Source organism: Aspergillus niger (genome assembly GCF_000002855.4).
Source record: "Aspergillus niger supercontig An07".
NCBI lineage: Eukaryota > Fungi > Ascomycota > Eurotiomycetes > Eurotiales > Aspergillaceae > Aspergillus > Aspergillus niger.
Genome location: NT_166523.1, coordinates 1,443,279 through 1,463,917, shown reverse-complemented (window position 1 = coordinate 1,463,917; position 20,639 = coordinate 1,443,279). Strand labels below are relative to the sequence as shown.

The 20,639-nt window shown below is 50.2% G+C and overlaps 8 protein-coding genes across 8 annotated transcripts; 5 read left to right on the top strand and 3 right to left on the bottom strand.

The window, feature by feature from the left end:
• Positions 1 to 388: 388 nt before the first annotated feature.
• Positions 389 to 1,050, top strand: An07g06790 (hypothetical protein; the record flags this gene model as incomplete). Its single annotated transcript, XM_059748549.1, has 4 exons — positions 389 to 420; positions 531 to 694; positions 778 to 861; positions 950 to 1,050. 4 exons carry the CDS (start codon positions 389 to 391, stop codon positions 1,048 to 1,050), a joined length of 381 nt encoding a protein of 126 aa, XP_059600981.1.
• Positions 1,051 to 1,253: 203 nt separating this feature from the next.
• An07g06780 (uncharacterized protein) lies at positions 1,254 to 3,744 on the bottom strand (the record flags this gene model as incomplete). The annotated part of the gene is made up of 9 exons (XM_059748548.1): positions 1,254 to 1,414; positions 1,467 to 2,143; positions 2,194 to 2,483; positions 2,534 to 2,714; positions 2,833 to 2,855; positions 2,908 to 3,227; positions 3,328 to 3,406; positions 3,569 to 3,613; positions 3,724 to 3,744. The coding sequence occupies 9 exons, from the start codon at positions 3,742 to 3,744 to the stop codon at positions 1,254 to 1,256; spliced, it is 1,797 nt and encodes a 598-aa protein (XP_059600980.1).
• A 629-nt stretch (positions 3,745 to 4,373) lies between these two features.
• On the top strand, positions 4,374 to 6,118 carry An07g06770 (uncharacterized protein; the record flags this gene model as incomplete). The annotated part of the gene is made up of 2 exons (XM_001391717.3): positions 4,374 to 4,579; positions 4,651 to 6,118. The coding sequence occupies 2 exons, from the start codon at positions 4,374 to 4,376 to the stop codon at positions 6,116 to 6,118; spliced, it is 1,674 nt and encodes a 557-aa protein (XP_001391754.1).
• Positions 6,119 to 7,255: 1,137 nt separating this feature from the next.
• An07g06760 (40S ribosomal protein uS10) lies at positions 7,256 to 7,808 on the top strand (the record flags this gene model as incomplete). The annotated part of the gene is made up of 3 exons (XM_001391716.3): positions 7,256 to 7,297; positions 7,429 to 7,652; positions 7,724 to 7,808. The coding sequence occupies 3 exons, from the start codon at positions 7,256 to 7,258 to the stop codon at positions 7,806 to 7,808; spliced, it is 351 nt and encodes a 116-aa protein (XP_001391753.3).
• A 394-nt stretch (positions 7,809 to 8,202) lies between these two features.
• Positions 8,203 to 10,212, bottom strand: An07g06750 (uncharacterized protein; the record flags this gene model as incomplete). The annotated part of the gene is made up of 5 exons (XM_059748547.1): positions 8,203 to 9,391; positions 9,428 to 9,703; positions 9,758 to 9,788; positions 10,005 to 10,088; positions 10,167 to 10,212. The coding sequence occupies 5 exons, from the start codon at positions 10,210 to 10,212 to the stop codon at positions 8,203 to 8,205; spliced, it is 1,626 nt and encodes a 541-aa protein (XP_059600979.1).
• A 592-nt stretch (positions 10,213 to 10,804) lies between these two features.
• An07g06740 (uncharacterized protein) lies at positions 10,805 to 11,878 on the bottom strand (the record flags this gene model as incomplete). Its single annotated transcript, XM_059748546.1, has 3 exons — positions 10,805 to 11,374; positions 11,433 to 11,640; positions 11,691 to 11,878. 3 exons carry the CDS (start codon positions 11,876 to 11,878, stop codon positions 10,805 to 10,807), a joined length of 966 nt encoding a protein of 321 aa, XP_059600978.1.
• A 660-nt stretch (positions 11,879 to 12,538) lies between these two features.
• Positions 12,539 to 16,625, top strand: An07g06730 (uncharacterized protein; the record flags this gene model as incomplete). Its single annotated transcript, XM_001391713.3, has 4 exons — positions 12,539 to 15,541; positions 15,594 to 16,346; positions 16,397 to 16,474; positions 16,530 to 16,625. The coding sequence occupies 4 exons, from the start codon at positions 12,539 to 12,541 to the stop codon at positions 16,623 to 16,625; spliced, it is 3,930 nt and encodes a 1,309-aa protein (XP_001391750.3).
• A 2,209-nt stretch (positions 16,626 to 18,834) lies between these two features.
• An07g06720 (uncharacterized protein) lies at positions 18,835 to 20,442 on the top strand (the record flags this gene model as incomplete). The annotated part of the gene is made up of 5 exons (XM_059748544.1): positions 18,835 to 18,877; positions 18,930 to 19,188; positions 19,248 to 19,511; positions 19,567 to 19,898; positions 20,012 to 20,442. The coding sequence occupies 5 exons, from the start codon at positions 18,835 to 18,837 to the stop codon at positions 20,440 to 20,442; spliced, it is 1,329 nt and encodes a 442-aa protein (XP_059600977.1).
• Between the last annotated feature and the right edge of the window lie 197 nt (positions 20,443 to 20,639).

Below are 20,639 nucleotides of genomic sequence, written 5' to 3'. Positions count from 1 at the left end.
GGCCACTACAGTAGAGGGCTGGGAGGACTGAAATAAGTTGGTGGTGGTGAGCAATGAGAAGAGTGGGGGAGATTAGGATTCTTATACGCGGCATGAATGAACGGATTTGCATATGACTGCAGCAACAGCAGACTCGCGTCGGTTTGTACTACCAAATCAGTATCTACACTGATTTTGCAGGCGTGTGTGGCTGTACATCTCCTCTGACGGATATGAAAACTACGCCTACTGGCGTCGACTATCCATCTTCTTCTCTGTTTCCCTCGACCTCTACTCCTTCTATACCCGCATCCTTATCTTCGCGTTCACATCTCCGTAAAGCCAGAGACAAGATCTCAGACTTCCCAGAGTCCATTTTCTCCATACTGCTGCCGCCGTGTGATGCAAGATGATTCCAGACGGGCTAATCCATCATGACCGGTCTGTATAGTGACCTGCTTAGGGTGCCGCGAGGGTTGTTATGTGTCGGACTACCACCTGGACAGAGCCCCTCAAGGCAATGACCAGGTAATACTGGAATGCTCAAACAGGGCCAAAGGTCTTGGGAGAGCAAGCTCCCTTGTCTGTATTGAGCATGTCCAGGTTGAGAGAGACGGCTCTTCCGCAGTGGAAGCGACAGTAGTGTGCCAGCGCACTCTAGAGAATTGCCAGTTGGCAAAGGCTAAGTGGTTGTGTAACACCTCGCAACACTCCGGTAACTTATGATTAGAGACGTTGTGCGTCTGCATTGAGCTAGCACAGCTTTGCAGCAGCACTGTTATCTCCATAATACTGCAGCTAGGTACATAACCTATGGCACCTTTTGGCTCCAGGCCATTGTCCCGTCTTTCGAGCTATCAAGGTATGCAGCGGAGAGTGACAGTAACCGAAATACCGCGCGGCACATATCCATCATTTGATGAGGTGCTGGTCGAAACTCTTTGACATAGCAGCCTCTAGGGCGAGTCAGGGGGGGTCCCATTTGAAGCAACCAAGAGGATTAGAGCCCATGCGATTGAGACCTTCAAGATAGAAATTCGTCCTAGGATTCATGTTAATGCGGAATTCTGAAACAGTCTATCTATCACTACAGCCCTACTCCAAACACTACCCGGAATTATCACGGTAGAGATTCATTGCGTCGTATTCATGCTAGTCTTGCTGCTGAAGTGGCAACACAGGGGCGGGGTCAACCTCCCCCAGCTGTGTTCTATAGTCATTCATGAACATAAGAAAAGATATCACCCAAGCACCTCATCACTCTTACTGGCTACTTATTTCACCTGGAACTTAGTGCCCGAGGAAGTAACCTGTTGCTCATTGTAAGTCATGCCTGGAGCAAAAGGCTGGACCCATTCTTTGATAACGGTCAGGAATGTGTCACGGACAGCCTCGACGGCTTGGTCTTGCGACGCTCCGCTGCTTTCAATATAGACTAAAATGACAATTAGCACTGCGCCATGGCTCTGTTTGATGTCCAAACATACTTTTGACTTTAGGTTCTGTGCCCGACGCACGAATGGTGAATCTGACTTCCCGATCCATCCATAGTGTCAGCATCTGGGTGTTCTTGTCAACCGGGAGTGTGGGCGTGTGGTCCTCGGTTCCAGAATCGTAACCCTCCGTCAGGTCTCGCCATCGCTGGATGTTGAAGGAGCCAAAGGACTTGCCGGCGCCGAACGGTCCGGACCTGATTTTTCGGAAGAGGTCCATGGTAAGATCTGGGTTCGTCGAACGGACGTAGGTGTTGAGAGTTTCGTGGTGCCCATGTTCCTTGAAGAGTTGTTGGAGCTTCGTATAGGGGGTGAGCCCTTGAGCATTCCATTTGGCTTGGGCTAGCAAGAACACCATAGCGGCGGAAATACCGTCCTTGTCGTAGCACACTTCCGGAAACATGTACCCAAGCGCTTCTTCAAAGGCGAATGGAACATAGTAGCCGAGTTCCTCGAGTCTCCGCGCGATGTTGCCCATCCACTTAAACCCGGTCAACGCTTCTTCGTAATGCATCCCCTTGGCCTTTGCCATTTTCTCCAACATGCACGTAGAGACGGTCGAGTTCAGCACGGCAATTCGTGTGTCGCTGTCGATAGTCTCCAAAGAATCAAACAGGTGCGATGCAAGCAGTACTCCCAAATGGTTTCCGGTGAAGGAGAACCACGATCCACTGCGATGGGTTAGCGGGGTCCTCTGGTGTGTAAGGCAACGGATACATACTTGACCTTCTCAGCAGCCGCGAAGCGATCTGCATCCGGATCATGTGCAATAATCACTTCTCTACCCTCCCGGTCCGCGGTGCGCATCGCGAGATCCAATGCCCCAACCTCTTCGGGATTAGGAAAAGCTACCGTGGGAAAGTCGGGGTTCGGTTCTTCTTGTTCTGGGACGACAGTGAAATCTTTGATACCAACGGAACGGCACAAGCTGGGGAATACCAGGCCTCCTACACCATGCAGAGGAGTATACACAAATGGCTGTGGCTGCTTCCATTCCCGGACCGTGTATGTCTGCAAAGCGATGAGCCCGTGTTACAAAAGCACAATGCATAGAGACTCACAGCGTATTGCCACACTGCTGTGTTGTAGTGTGGCAGAAGATTGTCGTACGCCTTGGGGCGCAAGTATTCACCGGGCTGCAAGTCTTTCCAAGCGTTGGGCCAGGGCGTCAGATTCTCCTCGATAGATCGAGCTATCTCCACATCCATGGGGGTATTGATCTGGGCGCCATTTTTAAAATAGCTGGAGCATGTTAGTGATAATCAAAACAGGCTGGATGAGCGCAACCAGACACTTTGTAACCTGTTCACCACGTCCGTCAGCGATACGGTCCGGCTGTCGAGGAGCAAGCCATGGCAACCTACCATTATCTTGTGCTGGATTCTAGGGCAGGATTAGCCGCATGATCTTCGAATGGCGGACAGGGATGCCTTACATGGCTTGCCGTAACCATGATGCCTGCAGCAGCATGCAGTTGGGTTACACCGAAAGGCACCGTCGGCGTAACAGAAGGCTCGGAGTAGAACCAGACCGGGATCCTCTGTGCGATGAAAGCGTTTGCGGCCAGAGCGGCGAACTTGGCGGAATTGTAGCGAGCATCATGGCCAATAACGACGCCATAGGAGGCAATATCACCATGGTGCTTCTTCAAGTACATCGCCAGACCCTGCGATGCCTGAATGACAGTCAAACAATTCATGCAAGAGAAGCCCGCTGCCATGCGACCCCGGAGACCAGCGGTGCCAAATTGGATTCCTGCAGTTTTTGCGGATTAGACATGACAGGCAGGGGAGCGTAAAGAGCCTAGATTCGGTACGAGAAGATCAGATGAAGCATGTCTCGAGCCCACACGTACTCTTTTGCAGGCGCTGCTGCAGCTCCGTCAGCTCTCCCGCATCGCGCAGCCGCTCAATTTCCCCGCGAGTAGAGGGATCCTAATGGGGTTGGGCATTAGCAGCTAGACATTTGGGAGGTTGTGTGTGGGGAAGTAAGTAAGAGCATTGAGTAGCAGCAATACCTCCATCACCACCACTACTATGGGGGGGAGTTAAAGCTGAGCTGGGCGGAAAGGAATCTGACAAATGCAGGGGACTTACCTGGTCCCACTCAAGCCATTTTTGGATCAGCGGAGAGAGGGAATCCTGTCAGAAAGGACCAGCCGGACCGAGTCAGAACATCCACACTACTTTTCTGCCCCTATCGATCTAGATAGAAGCGTGGTGTAGCCGCGCACACCGGGAGTTGACTATACCTCTCCTGGGTTGGCGGCCATGTTGGATCATACGACGCTGACAACTGGACTGGGGGGGGGAAGAGGACGGACGGTGGAGGGGGGGGAGGGACTCGCGGATCAGAGCTTGGTTTTGGGGGGGAGGAGAAGGGGGAGGAGAGCAAGAGTTTAGAGGGAGAAATGCAGAAGCGACGGTGGGAAGAGAATTAAAGGAGGGGAAGAAATGAAGACAAGACTAAAAAATAAGAAGGGAAGAAAGCAAGCTGCTGATTGAAGGTAGTAAGTAGTAATAGTAGTCAGTGATGGTGATGATGATGATGATGATGGAACGGGGAATGAATGGGCGAGACGGAGACAGAAATGTGGGTGGAATGACACTCGCTGGATCGGGTGACGATCGCCGGCACGTTTCATCTTCGCGTCCCCGCTTTTCTATTAGTAGTTCCATCTTCATTCTGTCCTTCCACCTCCATCTGGTCTCTTCCTCTCTCTCTGTCTCTGGATTGTAACATCTCATTCCACTACCCTTCTAATCTTCCCCCGACTAGGTCTTTGCACTATATGATGCCCCCTTGGGCTGATCCTTCACCCTCTTTGTAACCCCCCCCCCCCCCCCCCCCCTTCCCCGATACCCTGGTTGGAAATTACACTGGTACCTGTTGCACTGTACCATGGTCACCGCTCCTTCTACCTCCGCGGCCCGGAAGGACACCACTTTGTCCCGAAGGTATATTGAGGGCCTGATTTCAGAAGGCAAGCATGTCATCATCTTCGACGGTCGCGTACTCAGAGTCGATGCTTGGATTCCCTACCATCCCGGAGGAGACAAGTCCATCAGGCACATGGTTGGGAAAGATGCCACGGATGAGATCAACGCGTATGTGGCCCATGAACCCCGGGATGCCCGGATGCGAACAGACCGTTGACTCCGACGTTTCTCTTCTACAGGTTACACTCCAAAGAAGCGCGCCAACGAATGTTGTCCTTTCAGATCGGTCGCATCGAGGGCCCATGGGTGAACTTCCTGCCGCCCATCCAGGGCGGAAAGTTTCGTCCCTATACCGAGGATTGTTTGTCCGATGAAGAGAGCTCTGGTCAAGAGAGTTCCGGTCAGGAAACGTCACAGCCACCATCCCCGATCTTTGATGCCGTCGATAGCACGTCAGGTGCTCGTCAGCGGAAACCTGCGCCCGCAACCCCAGCCTCGACCGCCAAAAGCGAAGAGTTCAAACCGAAACCGTTCTTTCTCGATGCGCGTACGCAGGAAGAACTCGTCTTCGATACGGCCAAATACCCCTCCCTAGATTTGGAAAATCAGGAGAAGATCAAGCAGAGGTATCGTGAGCTGGACCAGCAGATCCGTGCAGAGGGGCTTTATGACTGTCGCTACTTCTCGTACTTTATCGAATGCTGCCGATATACGCTCTTCGCTGCCTTGTCCTACTATTTCCTACAGATTGGATGGTATGCGACTTCGGGATTCTTCCTTGGATGCTTTTGGCATCAGCTTGTCTTTACTGCCCATGATGCTGGCCATATGGGCATTACGCACAATTTTCACGTCGACACGGTGATTGGTATCATTATCGCCGACTACCTTGGAGGACTCAGCCTTGGGTGGTGGAAACGCAGCCACAATGTCCACCATATCGTGACAAACGCCCCCGAACACGACCCGGATATCGAACACATGCCATTCTTCGCCGTTTCCCATCGCTTCCTTACCAGCCTTCGCAGCACCTACTACGACCGCATCATGGAATTTGATGCTGCTGCAAACTTCCTTCTCCGCTTCCAGAACTACCTCTACTACCCTATCCTCCTGTTTGGACGTTTCAACTTGTATCGCCTGAGCTGGGAGTACCTCTTCATGGGCCAAGCCCCGAAAAAAGGTCCCGCCTGGTGGCATCGGTGGTTTGAGATTGGCGGCCAGGTCTTTTTCTGGATCTGGTTTGGCTATGGAGTGATGTACCGGTCGATCCCCGACTGGAGCAGCCGGCTTTCCTTCCTTTTCATCTCCCATATGGTTACCTCTCCGCTGCACGTGCAGATCACACTTTCTCACTTCGCCATGTCCACCTCCGACATGGGAGTCAACGAGTCTTTCCCACAACGAATGCTCCGCACCACCATGGATGTCGACTGCCCGACCTGGCTCGACTTCTTCCACGGCGGTCTGCAATTCCAAGCCATCCATCATCTCTACCCCCGTATTCCTCGGCACAATCTGCGTCGGACTCAGCGCCTGGTGCTCGACTTTTGCCGCGACACTGGCATCCCTTATACCATCTTCACCTTCTACGATGGTAACAAAGAGGTGATTGGCAAACTCGGCGATGTCGCAAAGCAGGTTCGCATTCTTGAAGAGTGCAGGAAGTCATGCGCGGAGAATGGTGTGTTCTCGGATCATCATTGAAGCCATTGAAGACTGTCTATGCGAGTCAGTGACCAAGCTAGATGCATCTCTTCTGTCACTTTATCAAACATGTACTATCCCCCGATCATTGTTGTAAATAGTCCCACTCTACGCTACGCTACGCCACCCCACCCCTACCCCACAGCACTAATAGTCTATCTGTGGTTGTCCGGATATGGCTGGCGCCTTTTGACTGCCTCGCAGTGCTTAATGAGATAATGCCCGGTTTGTGATTTTATCGGTTTATAGAATGCATTATAAATTACATGAATATCAGTATAAGATACTACCTTCCACGTCTTATACTTACCGCTGGTATCTTAAAGCCATACAGGACCATAAGTTATCACATTCATGCAATCACCAATACGGTATGCTATCATATCAGTGAATTAAACACATACCACATGTCGAATCCATACTAGTATACTAATGTGCCCATAGTCCTCTTCTTCCTCCTAGCCACCTCCTTTTCTTGTCGCTGTGGCTAAGTAGTATAATCTGACTAGCTATTCTCTTTCCCTTAACTAAAAGTTCCAATAACCTTCTATACATGATACTAAAATGAACATGAAGGAAGCATCAAATACAATACTCTACACAAAAGAGATAAAATCTCAATTCGATACCTAATACCCCAATTAGACATTACCACCACCCTCCCTTCCTTAATACCATACCCATCCATCCACGGAATATTCAAGTATAGTTCCTAAATAGTTCAACCATCCAAACCGATTCCCCCCAATCCCGCTGACTCACCGCCCACCTCCCAAACCCAAACTCATCTAACCACATCCAGCCACTAGCTCCCGAACCAGCTACTTAGGCGAGCGCCAAGCCCTCCACCCGCACAAGCAAGAAGAGCGGATTAATAAAAATTGAACAAAAAAAAGAGAGAAGTTCACGATAATTGTTATTCCGCCCGGCAATCCATCCAGACTCTCTCAACGGCCATCATCACCTTACCGAACCCCGATAGTTCAGGTCTTGATTGGCAGTCCAGCCTCCCTTGCGGTACGCCTCTCCTTCCTCTCCTTTTCTTTCTTTGTCTTTTCGTCGACGACAACTAACCTTCAGGTCCATCCAGCATCTCAAATCCCACCGGTCACCCCACCGTCTCAACTACAATTCAAGATGTCTTTCCAGAAGCCTGAGAAGGATTTCGGCGAGGGCCCTGTACGTCTACCACCATACCATTATTATTATCATCATCATATATATACATGTCTCAATGCGATGGATATGGACATGGTATTTTATATATATTCAATTGCGACAGTACTAACAAGCAATTCCTGCTATTATAGAAGGTCCACAAGATCCGTATCACCCTCACCTCTCGCAAGGTCGCCTCCCTTGAGAAGGTGTGCTCGGAGCTGATCGACCGTGCTCGCTCCAAGTCCCTCCAGGTCAAGGGTCCCGTCCGTCTTCCCACCAAGACCCTTCACATCTCGACCCGTAAGACCCCCAACGGTGAGGGTTCCAAGACCTGGGACAAGTACGAGATGCGCATCCACAAGCGTCTCATCGAGTAAGCACCCCCCACCTCCTCCTTTGAAGATGTTGGAAGGGAAAGGATGGAAAGCTAATATCTGTGTTCAGCCTCCTCGCCCCCACCGAGACTGTCAAGCAGATCATCATCAACATCGAGGCTGGTGTTGAGGTTGAGGTCACCATTGCTGCTTAAATGTACCCCTACCTTCTCTGATGGTTTGGGTTCGTGACAGGGGTGGCGCGGACGATGAGGATATGTTTTGTGGTGCTGCTGCGGATGCAGGGTGCGTGCTAGGCATTCGTCGATACCCGCCAGTTCCTGGCTTGAAAATGAAAAAGTTCAAAAAGCAGTAAAACTATCACTCCTATTGAATTGGATGAATGGATGGATTGTAGTTGTGGTGTAGCGTAGTGTGTGTAGTGTATTGGTATCAAATACTAGCAGTGGTTGAACTGCTTCCGTTTGTTCCGTGTGAGAATATCCCGCCTGGACGCCCTTCCCGTCCGTGAATAATGCTAATCATCTATATAATACAATGCCCAAGTAAACCATGCAAAAGAAAGTCCTGTCCAAGAGCTTGAATCGGCTAAAAGTCGAAGCTCACCCATTCTGTCTTCGGGGGCACGCTCGGAATCACTCCGTCCTTGAAGCATCCGTTTTTCACAAAGAACTCGTACTGCTCGGTGACCTCAACCGTATACTCCTCGTCCTTTCCATGCGCATCCCTTAAGCTGGCTGCGTCAGGCGGCCCATCTGGAAAGAAGATGCGGACGTAGGTCTGACGATCCTGCGGATGTAGATAGCAGGGTTCGTTGTTGATGTACTTGACCGGTTGTCCCTTCCAAGCTGAAAGCCTCTTGGTCATAGGGTCGCGGATGGTCTGACCCGTCAGCGGTGGGATGGGGTGCAGCTCATTGGGGTTGTCTATCTTAATGATGGCAGGAGGGCCGGTTCCTGCGGTAGCTGTTGGTGTGGATGCAAGAGCAGGGGCAGGCGCCGACTGGCCCAACTGTCCGAACCCGCTAGCTGGCTGTCCAAATCCTGAAGGTGCAGCTGGTTGGCTTGGAGCTCCAAAGGGACTCGGGGCTGGGGCCGTGGATGGTTGACCAAAAGGGTTTGAAGGCGGTTGCTGCTGCTGTTGCTGTTGAGGTTGACCAAAAGGGGAAGCTGTCTGTGATGGTTGGCCGAAACCAACCGGCTGTGTTGTCGAGGGTTGACCGAAGCCAGAAGACGCGGCGGGGGTTTGACTCCCGACCTGCGCGAACGGTGAAGCTTGTCCAGCGGACTGGCCAAAGCCGCTTGGTTGCTGGCTAGGTGCTGATATCTGACTAAATGGGGAGGCCGCACCAGGTGTCCCGAATGCTGATGTCCCAAGAGACGAGGGTTGGCCAAATGAAGACTGGCCGGTAGAAGGCTGACCAAAGCTAGGTTGGCCAAAGGCTGGTTTACCGAATGCCGGCTGCCCTCCTAAGCCTGACGGCTGTCCAAATGCAGACCCTTGACCTAAAGCACTAGGTTGTCCAAAGCCAGATGCTTGCCCCAAACCAGATGTTTGCCCCAAGGCCGAGGGCTGCCCGAAGGCTGACGGCTGACCGAACGCAGAGGGTTTGCCGAAGGGTTGACTACCTAGCCCTGAAGGCTGACCAAAAGCCGGTGCTGAGCTGGGAGCAGCGGGTTGCCCGAATGGTGAAGGTTGGCTAGGTTGCGAGGGCTGACCGAAAGCAGAAGGCGCTTGGGTGGAAGTTGGGCCGGTCTTGCCCTCCACGATGTCAATCCTGTTGGGATGTTCATTGATTCCGTCGACGACATACTTTACAGCGCCATTGAGGTCATTCAGGATGACATCCATCTGCTTCAAGGCCTCCGCATATAGAGCTTGAGCTTCTTGGACTGCCTGGTCAGCGTTACCTGCGGCGGCAGCTTCATAATGGCGCAGTCGCAGTTCTTCAAAACTCCGCTCTCGGCTAGTGCCTCCAAACAGTTGCCTTGGGGCGTTTCTTCCAGGACCGTAGCAGGAGAAAATCCATTCTGGCCGGCCTTTACCGGCGGTAAGATCGGCCTTGATGTCCGTCGTAGTTATTCCATAGCTGTGGGGTGTCAGAAAGGTCTCATGTAATTAGCATGGCTGAAGAACAACTTACTCTGCAGATTGCTGAGTCTGAGCGCCACGGCCTATGTTTGGAGTTAGAACATCTCAATGCAGCCTATGGTAGAGACAACAAAACGTGGAACAAGCAACACATGTATAAGCGGTGACAGGGCATGAAGAAAACAAACAAAAATGACAATAGGATCCAAAGTGATCATGAGCATTGGCACACATAATAGCTCATGCAAAAAGAGAGCATGCTGCGTTGTGTTGTCTCCAACAACAAGCACTAAACGTACCTCCGAAACCTCCCCCAGCAAGTGCTCCAAAACGGTTGCCGGAGCTCAATGTCTGCTGGCTAGGGTGCTCATTCTTGCAACGGTCTGGAATGATAGTTAGTCCACTATTTAGACTAGAGAAAGAATAAAACTAGAATCTGGGGGAGCAATATGTCTTCGTACCTCCAAATCTGCACCGCCCCTGCTGGAAGTACGTGCAGACAACCATGTCGTATTGAGCCTTTGCGGCGTCGGACAGTACGAGAGGCCCCTGCTGACCGTCTGACTGTGATGATAAGAGCTCAATCGAGTGTGGGACACCCACGAATTGGAGCTATATTTTTGATCAATTGTTAGAGAATTATGTGAGGAATAAGTAGACTTTTAAGTAATATCAGAAACCGAAGCGCGCGCAGCTGGTCGCGGTGTATAACTCGAGAGAATCTGCGGAGGGCCGGTGGTGGTTAGATTGATCCGGTGACAGTACATTTCGCCGCCTCAGGCCGCAGTGTTAGCAGGCAGTTCATGCATAGCGTATGCGCTTGGTATTGTAATTTACGCAGGTTTATGCCCGCGGAGCTATCAGGAGCGGAGATCCTGTTTGTCTGCAACGTTCCATTTACTCTTTTACACTTATGCAGGTTGCAAATGATACCAATATAGAAACTAGATGGGGGTATACTGGTGGCTATATTTTCGGCCTTGTAGTAAATCATCAAAAGCAACCGTCGCCTGTTTAATGCCAATGCTTCGTAAAATTACAATGGATCCGATGCGCAACTCCTATTCTCCGAGCCATTTCCCATAATATCAAGTTCATGTCAAGCTTGCCCTCCGCTGGACTGTGAGGTCTGCGTATGTGTAACGCTCTGTCTCAGGACATCCCAGTTTAGCCCGTCAATCTTCTCCCCGCCGAGGGACTCAAGCTCCTGGGCCAGTCCGCTCAACTTGCCACTGGCAAGGCGGCGCATCATGACTGTGTCCTTGGAGCCATGGAGACCCTTTGCGCTTCCGTGGAGCAGAGCATCCTCGAACCATTCCTCTTCTTGGTCGTCAAATGGAAGGCCGATTAGTTCCAGCGCGCGACTGCTCCGAAGCTGACCAGCGTCCGTTGTGTGCACGAACTCGATGAGCTGTGTAAGATAGCTCCGACGTAGATTGTCGTCGTTCTTGCGGGTGAAGTAGAAGGCCTCCGTAATGCTTGCGCGACAGAGAGTCTTGAAGAAGGCTCGCTGGACCTTCTCCGATGCCAAAGGTGGGGAAACAGTAAGGTAGTATGCCATTACGAGGCTGTCATCGTGCTTGGGAAGCCGAGGAAGAGTAAGGACATAGAGGATTTCATCCGGGAAGGTGGGAATGATAGAAGGCTCAGTCAGATATTCGACGGCTCGCTATCGGCGCATTCTGGGTCAGTAACCGTCGCAAACTGCATAAAAGGCAGATACGCACCTTAAATTCAAGCCTATCGAGGTTCCATAGTCCTTCTATGAACAATCTGTACTTCTCCGGCAAATGACACCGCCGCGAAAACTGAGAAGCCGCATCGCTGGCGGCACGGCAATCTTTCAGGATATAGTAGATCAACGCTTGCTTGTGCTCTATGTCCATGGGGGAGGAAAGAATGTGTCCGACAAGAGTCCGGAGGTCGGCATTGGATCTGGGAGGGTATAGTTGCGTAACTACAGGTTTCTCCTGATTAACAACGACCTTCGCTTCAGGGCTGGATGGGGGGAGAGAATACCTGCTTTAACTCCGAGCAATCCTAGCAGTCGGTCGGCGAACAGCTGGTTTTCGAGTGCACGGCGGTTGGCGACGATCTGCTCGATAACCTTGTCATCGTAGGTGAAGTTTTTGTTAAAGTAAAAGATAGAATCGAAATCGTCCCAGGGCGCCATTTTGTCTAGGATATGTCCGCAGAACAATTCCGATGCAGCATTGGTTATTTACTCGTGACGAATTGTATGGGCAGCCGTCGCAGGTGGGCGGTGAAGCAGACAGTCCAAAGACGCACATGTTGTGGCAGAAAAACAACGCCATGCCCGATGGGGACACAATGTAAACAACCCACTTTCCAGTTCCGCCCGCAACTTTGCAACTGCGCCCGCTTCAACGTTCGCCTTGATGAAGCCGTCTCTGGCGACGACGACGACTCATCCAAAATAATGTCATCCATCGCAAGAAGCCGCCCAACGAGGCGCTCTGCTGCCGCCCGGCGGAGCTATGTTATGGAAGAAACTTCCGAAGAGGAGGATCCCGGAAATGTCACCCCCACGGCATCTCAGCACGACGAAGACGACGACGATAGCGGCGAGGCCACGCCTGTTCCCAAGAAACCCAGAATTGAAAAGAGGTCCTCGCGCAGACGAGCCACAATCGAGCAGACTACACCCAAGCCCACGCGCACTACACGGAGATCTCGCAGGTCGGCAACCGCAGAACTGTCCGAGGCGTCGCAACTCACAGATACAAACGACAATGAAGGCGAGAGCGTCGCGTCGGTGGAAGAGCCCGAGGCTGCCTCACAGGTGACAGCGTCAGTAAATAAAATAACCAGTATGGCTCACCCCCGCAAGAATCATGTCTCCCGCACGCCCAACCCGGAAATGTCCTTACTCCCAACTCCAGAGCCCTCCGTGTCGCCGCCCCCGTCCCAACCCCGATCGCAGAGAGGCAGTGTGCCCCCACTCGCTGATATCACTGAGTCGGCTGTGAACCAGACGCCCGCAAAGTCCGAAAGCGAGGAAAAGCCTCAAATTGCTATGATCAACCCCAATTCGACCGTTCTCGAAAAGCCGATGGATATCATGATGAAGTCTCGCTTACTGGGCCCCTCAGCGCCCGAGGAGCCATCCGAACCCAAGAGCCGCTTGATTATCACTACACTAATTTTGATGAATTTCAAGAGTTACGCAGGGAAGCAGATCGTCGGGCCCTTCCATGCCTCTTTCTCCTCGGTGGTCGGACCAAACGGATCCGGAAAGTCCAATGTCATCGATGCGTTGCTCTTTGTCTTCGGTTTCCGAGCTAGCAAGATGCGACAGGGCAAGGTTTCCGCTCTCATTCATAACTCCGCCAACTTTCCCAACTTGCCCTACTGTGAAGTCGAAGTTCACTTCCAGGAAGTCCTTGACTTGCCCACTGGAGGGCATGAAGTAGTCCCAGATTCCCAACTGATTATCTCCCGAAAGGCTTTCAAAAATAACAGCAGCAAATACTACATGAACGGCAAGGAGACGAACTTTACCACCGTGACCACCCTGCTCCGCGACCGCGGCATTGACCTGGACCATAAGCGTTTCCTGATTCTCCAAGGTGAAGTCGAGTCTATCGCACAGATGAAGGCCAAGGCTGCCAATGAACACGAAGATGGTCTCCTGGAGTACCTCGAGGATATCATCGGAACCTCCAAATACAAGACGCCCATCGACGAAGCAGCCGCTGAGCTGGAGACGCTGAACGACGTCTGTATGGAGAAGAACAATCGTGTACAGCATGTAGAAAAGGAGAAGAACGCTTTGGAAGAGAAAAAGGACAAGGCACTCTCCTTCATCCGTGACGAGAATGAGCTGGCTCAAAAACAGTCCGCACTCTACCAGATCTACATCAATGAGTGCGGTGATAACATCCGAGTTACCGAGGAAGCTATCCTGCAGATGCAAGAGCTTTTGAACCTCGAGCTAGAGAAGCACGAAGGCAACGAATCCGGTATCAAAGAGCTCGAGAAGGCGTACAAGCGTGGCATGCGGGAATATGAGAGCATGGAAAAGGAAATGCAAGCCTTGGCCAAGGAGATGGCCAAGTACGACAAGGAATCTGTCAAATTTGAAGAGAAGAAAAAGTTCTTGGTTGGAAAGCAGAAGAAGCTGGAGAAGGCCATGCAGAGTACTCGACTGGCTGCCTCTGAGTGTGAGAGTCTGGTGCAAAAGCATGCGGACGACATTGAAAGGAAATCGAAAGAGACTACACAGCTTGAGAAAGAGATGAAGGTGGAGGAGGAAGAACTGAACTCGATCCGTGAGAGCCTCAAAGGCAAAACCCAGGGTCTTTCGGACCAAATTACGGCAAAGCAAAAGTCATTGGAGCCGTGGGATGAGAAGATTAACAAGAAGCTCTCGGCTGTCGCTGTGGCTCAGAGTCAACTTGACATCATCCGTGAGAGAAGCAACGCGGGTGCTGTCCTGTTGGAAGAGGCTCAGGCCAAGGTGGCTTCGATTGAAGAGGGTTTGGCCACCAAGGAGACCGAGCTTGAGGAACGCAAAGAGCAGAAGTCGACACTTGAAGAGGAGGTCGAGAAGCTCAAGCATGACCTTAAGAAGTATGCCCACAGAGAACCTGAAGTGCGGGCCCATGTCTCGAGTGCTCGACAGAAGGCAGATGAGGCAAGGGCCAGTCTTGCAAGCACTCAAAATCGCGGTAGTGTTCTGTCTGGACTTATGCGTCTCAAGGAGTCGGGCCGTATCGAAGGCTTCCACGGCCGGCTCGGCAACCTCGGAACTATCGACGAGAAATATGATGTCGCTATCTCGACTGCCTGTCCGGCGCTGGACAACATGGTGGTTGATACGGTTGAGGTCGGTCAACAGTGTATCGACTACCTGCGCAAGAACAATCTCGGCCGAGCCAACTTCATTCTTCTGGATCGACTCCCCCGGCGGGATCTATCCTCCATCGCAACTCCGGAGAAGGTCCCTCGACTCTTTGACTTGGTTAAGCCCAAAGACCCCAAATTTGCCCCCGCATTCTACAGTGTCATGCAGAACACCTTGGTTGCTAAAGACCTTGAGCAAGCCAACCGCATTGCCTATGGAGCCAGACGGTGGAGGGTCGTGACCCTTGACGGTCAACTCATCGACATGTCTGGTACTATGAGTGGTGGTGGTACCCGCGTAGCACGTGGTGGTATGTCCTCCAAGCAAGTGGCAGAGACAAGCAGAGAGCAAGTTGCTCAGCTCGAGGGTGATTTGGAAGAAATGGAGAGGAAATTCCAGCGCTTCTTGGACAAGCAAAGGCAAATGGAGGCAGCGATCAGAGAGAGATCCGAGGAGATACCACGAGCGGAGACCAAGATCCAGAAGATCATGATCGAGATTGAAAGTGCCAACAGAAGTCTCGCAGACGCCCAGCGGCGAGTCAAGGAATTAAGCGCCGAGCACAAGCCATCAAAGACGGACGCGAGTCAAGCCGCAGCTCTGGAGAAACAGATCGCAGCTCTGGAGGAAGAAATTGAAGACCTTCGTGAACAGAAGGGTGGTATCGAGGAAGAGATCCAGACTCTCCAGAATAAGATTATGGAGGTTGGTGGTGTTAGACTACGTGGTCAGAAGGCCAAGGTCGACGGTCTCAAGGAGCAGATCAGCCTTCTTGCAGAGGAGATTTCCAATGCAGAAGTTGGAAAGTCAAAGAATGAGAAGGCCATCGTCAAGCACCAGAATGCCCGTGCTGACGCAGAGAAGGAGCTTGAGCATGTAACAGAGGAGCTCGAGAAGCTCAATGCGGATGTTGCCAACCAGGCCAACGATGCATCAGGGTGGAAGCAGAAGGTGGAGGAAGCGGAAGAGGTAAGAAGTTTAAAATAAAGTGCATCAAATCTGTAGGCTTACACCATGACAGGCTCTCGAGGAGAAGAAAGAGGAGCTCAGCAAAGTGAAGGGTGAGTTGGATGAAAAGGTGGCTGAATTGAACGAGTCCCGAGCCACCGAGATCGAGATGCGCAATAAGCTTGAGGAGAACCAGAAAGCCTTGTCCGAGAACGAAAAGCGCGGGCGGTACTGGCAGGAGAAGTTGTCCAAGCTTTCGTTGCAGAACGTCAGCGATCTGGGTGAAGAGCAGGAAGCCACCGAGCTCCAGATGTTCACTCAAGACGAGTTGATGGCGATGAACAAGGAGTCGTTGAAGGCAGCCATTGCCGCCCTTGAGGAGAAGAGTCAGAATGCATCTGTCGACCTTAGTGTCATCGAGGAGTACAGGCGCAGAACGGCTGAACACGAAGCACGTTCGGCCGATCTGACCACTGCCCTGGCGTCGCGTGATAGTGCCAAGGCTCGTCTTGATGGCCTCCGATCTGCTCGTCTGAACGGGTTCATGGAAGGATTCGGCATTATCTCGCTTCGTTTGAAGGAGATGTACCAGATGATCACGATGGGAGGTAACGCCGAGCTGGAATTGGTTGACTCTCTGGATCCGTTCTCTGAGGGTATCTTGTTCTCCGTCATGCCTCCGAAGAAGAGCTGGAAGAACATTGGAAATCTGTCCGGTGGTGAGAAGACTCTTTCCAGTTTGGCGCTGGTGTTCGCCTTGCATCACTACAAGCCGACTCCCTTGTACGTGATGGACGAAATTGATGCTGCCCTGGACTTCCGCAACGTGAGTGCTCTATCCCAAATACTATAAAAGTGCGTTGCTAACCTGCTTAGGTTTCGATTGTGGCATCCTATATCAAGGAGAGAACCAAGAATGCTCAATTCATTGTTATTTCTTTGAGAAACAACATGGTAAGCCACTCGCCATAGATGCATGCTACAGCAGCGCGTGACTAATCATCAATAGTTTGAACTTGCCTCTCGACTGGTCGGTGTTTACAAGGTCAACCACATGACCAAGAGTGTGACGATCGAAAACAAGGACTACATTACGGGGCGATGAATGATTTGATCTGCACGTATGCATGTTATGACTTCTTTTATTGTATGGGTTTTCCGGAAAGGAGGCGCGGTGTGGGACTGGATATCTGTCACTGGCTGAAGGAGAATCTATGGACTCCTTCCATACCTGTTTATACGCGGGGTGAAGTTTTGAGATACGGTGTTGACTATTGTTTTCTGACTTCTTGTATGAATTGGATGAAGTTCCTTTTTGTCTGTGGTAAATGAAGCACAGAATACATATATTGAATCATTTGTTCTAATTTGACCTCGTTATAGTGGTGGATATGAAATTTGTGATTGAATTTTTCATCATTGTCCCGTAGTACTTGGTAGCTGCAAAATCAATCTCGATGTCTTGATTCTCAACGCTCTTGCTCAGTGCTACAGTCTTAAGGTAACACCAACCTACAAAAAAAGAGCTCTTCAAATTCCAAGATGCCACCAGAACTGACTCCGGTAGAAGGCTTGCCCCTCCCCAACTTTGAAAGTAAGACATCTCAGCTTTGGAAGGGAGAAGATAAACCTGCAGTGGAAGACAACTACTCCTCAGTCGGAGAATCGATCAAAGGCAGTTTTTCATCCTTCTCGTGTGCTAGCTCCATTCCAATCACTACAAATACCTCTTGCAGACTGTCCGAGAAACAGCTTCGCCACCTATACTCTTTCATAATCTCCCAAACACTAACACCAGTGTCCGCTATTCCCCTTTTAAAGGGCTCGGAAGCACTATGGGCCAAGATCCGGTAACGTGTAGTGAATAAATTAGGGTAGATTCATGCCCTGTGACTTACATGTTTCTCTGTTACGCAGCCTATCCCCATGCTTTAATTATTGGGTTGCTTAGACTTTCCTGTGATCCATATCGAGGTCGTTCGTTCTTCAGGGAGAAGCCACGTACCCAATTCTAGCGAGCCATGTGATCACTTTTTCGTCTCTTATATCAATACATGACGTCATATAGATAGTCTAGAATATACATTGATTGCATCTGGACATTTCCAAGCGATGTCATGGTCGTACAAGTACCAGGAATATTTAGATAAAATGAATCTCAAGGCACTGGCGCCGACGCCAACATCAGCCAGATTCAAACATAGGGCATTATGAAAGGGAGCTTTATAGGGCCATTGGGGGCTGCTTCGTGTGTAAGGTTCAAACGGATTTCAAGTCCACTTTGCGAAAGTAAATTTCACTAATTATGTGAAATTCAACTTTAAATATCGTGAAACCAATACCGCAGAACCTTAAATCAAAGCAAGGAGAGCGTAATCTAGATCTATACGGTCCTTTACATCGGATTCCATCCGCAGCACCTTTTGAGAACCGGGACACCTAAATATCACGCAAGGTAGCCCTAAGCCATTAGGTATATGTTCTCGCACTTAAGCAGCACTCTTGACCTCACTCATTTCACGCACATGGAAAGGCATGGGCCGAATTATCGGTCGAACTGTCTAAATTGCCCGCATTGAGTACCATACTACAGAATAGACTTAGATCAATCTAGAGTACCCCAGTGCATGAAACCTTTTCAGAAGTGGGTTAGCTAAAGCAAAACCCATTAAAAGCTTCAATGATATAAAGTTTAACTAAGCTTTGCCATGCCTTCGTCCTTAGTGGGGTAAGTTCGGCTATGATTGGGAGGAAGTTCGTGTTCAACCCTTTACGGTTATGTAGTTGCGACAGTTACGGGTCTAGAGTTGTCGAATAAAGCCACCGTCTATATACCCAAGATTTATAAACAGATTACCTTAAGAAACAAGCTTCAGATAGGGAATCCTTTCCTCCCATTACACCTACTACACCGCTGGAGTCGAAGTCAACTACTAGCACTCAGACCAATTGTAGACTAGCTGCAACGTATAGATGGTTCCTATGATGGGGATCCACGAAGAAATGATGTGCCTTTAGCAGGTCCAGACACTGACACGAAAGACCACATTATGGTCAACTAGCTAAGCAGCAGTCATGGGAACATAGATCTTGAAATATGGTTCGATCACCATTGTCATTGTTGGAACTGGATGTTTCAATTTGAGGCTGCTGGGTTCAATGTCGTCACCTTGAACACAGGTGCTTTTGGATGGCTAGAGACATACATATAAAAGAGACCAAAGGAAGGAAAACAAGCAAAACATGGTCCGCCAAGTACATATTGACTACTTCTTCGCATGCTGTGGAGCTTATAGCACTTGTACGAATTCACAATGCAAAGCTCGCCCCGGGTCAAATATAATCTGCTGAGCTTTGGTAAGTAGAATGAAGCATTACATGGCCAAGTCAATCACTAATACAGAAATAGATGGGGGTGGAATGCGTGGGTACGGAAGCATGCTCATACTCGAGAGGCTAATGAGATACGTTAGGGATATTGAGGGGGATGCAAAATGTCTAGCTGATCTACTTAAAGATGTGCCTGACGCTAATTGCGATCCCGCTGAATCTAGCTTCCATCCACATGATTGTCCAGCGGGGATTGAAGGGTCGGCAATGAATGAAGAGGTTAACAAGTTCCTGCCCTGTCATTATTTTGACTGCATCATCGGTACGAGTACAGGTGGGTAAGTCACAAAATATGGATTCCCCGTTTTATGGCACATACTGATTTGGATCCCACTAGACTAATCGCTATGATGCTGGGGAGGCTTCGTATGACGGTGACTCATGCTAGGCAGCAATATCAGTTACTTGGTCAACAAGTATTTGGCTCGCCTCGGAGTTTCCCTTATTTGAGCTTTCGTCCATTGGCCATAATCAAATACAATCACGAAGGGCTGGTCAAGGCTGTTAAAGATATTATTCAACATCACGATTCCATCCAAGAGGGACCATATGGATTTCCAAATGCGTCTTTCAATAAAACAGACTATGGGGTCTGTAGCACGTGCGCTTACCTGATATCCTCAATCCATAATGTCTGCTTCTAACTGTCGAGAAAGTGTTGTGACAGCTCTTGGAAAGGTCTACGATTCTCAGTGGTCACCCATCAAAACAAACGAAAACGAAGAAATGAATGAGGTGAATTATCGTTTCCAGACATATGATACCCCAGAGGAAACCAATTCTGGAGATCCAAATCTCGGAACAGCTTTCACGGGCCCATTGTGGTGGGTCGCACGGGCTTGCACTGCAGCACCGACTTATTTTATTCCCAAAGAGATCGAGGCGCTTAATGGTAACATTTGGCGCTTCAAAGATGCTGGCTTGGTCTTCAAAACCCAACTCAAGAGGGCGTTGATGAGGTCCTACGCTGGGGTCCCCCATCTGAAACGTATGCTCAATGTTTCAATACTATCGTTAGTATTGGGACTGGATTGCAGCGTCCGCCAAAGAATTTCGGGCCCGGACGAGCCCCCCGGGGGGTTTGGCTTGACACCTTAGCAGTGATCAAGGCGGGGTTCAAATTTGACAACCCTGAGGCCGTACACAAGAATATGAGTCGAACTTTAGGGGTTAACGGAATATACTGGCGGTTTAACGGCGATTCGCATGAGTGGGGAAATATAAAGTTGGACCAATATGACGAAGGCACTATGACGAAGATGAGAACACTTGCTAATACATATCTCGCAAGAGAGGATGTGAAACATGACCTCCAAGAGTGTGCAAAGTCTCTCGTAAAACATCGACGCCAGAGACTGAAGCAACAAGATGCATGGGAAAGGTTTGCTCTTGCAGTTGAATATCGCTGCGCAGCACCCGGGTGTTTCAATCACTACAACCTCAAAGAAGATATGGAAAACCATATGAGACGATGCCACAGAGGCAATCAAGAGAAAGCGAAAAGACTGATCTGGCGCTATGACCGGAGTTAAATCGAACATTTGTATTGATGTACGGCTTTGGCTTTGGGGTATTTTATCTCATACTGTATCTGTTGAGACATGAAATTGCTTCGTCTCCCGACAAAACGTTGGTTCCAATCTGGGGGTTACGCCAGGTCGTTAAGCAGTGGGTTCATCTTGTTCACAAATTGTCAAAGAGCGGGTGATGCTTCTTACCAAAGCGACAG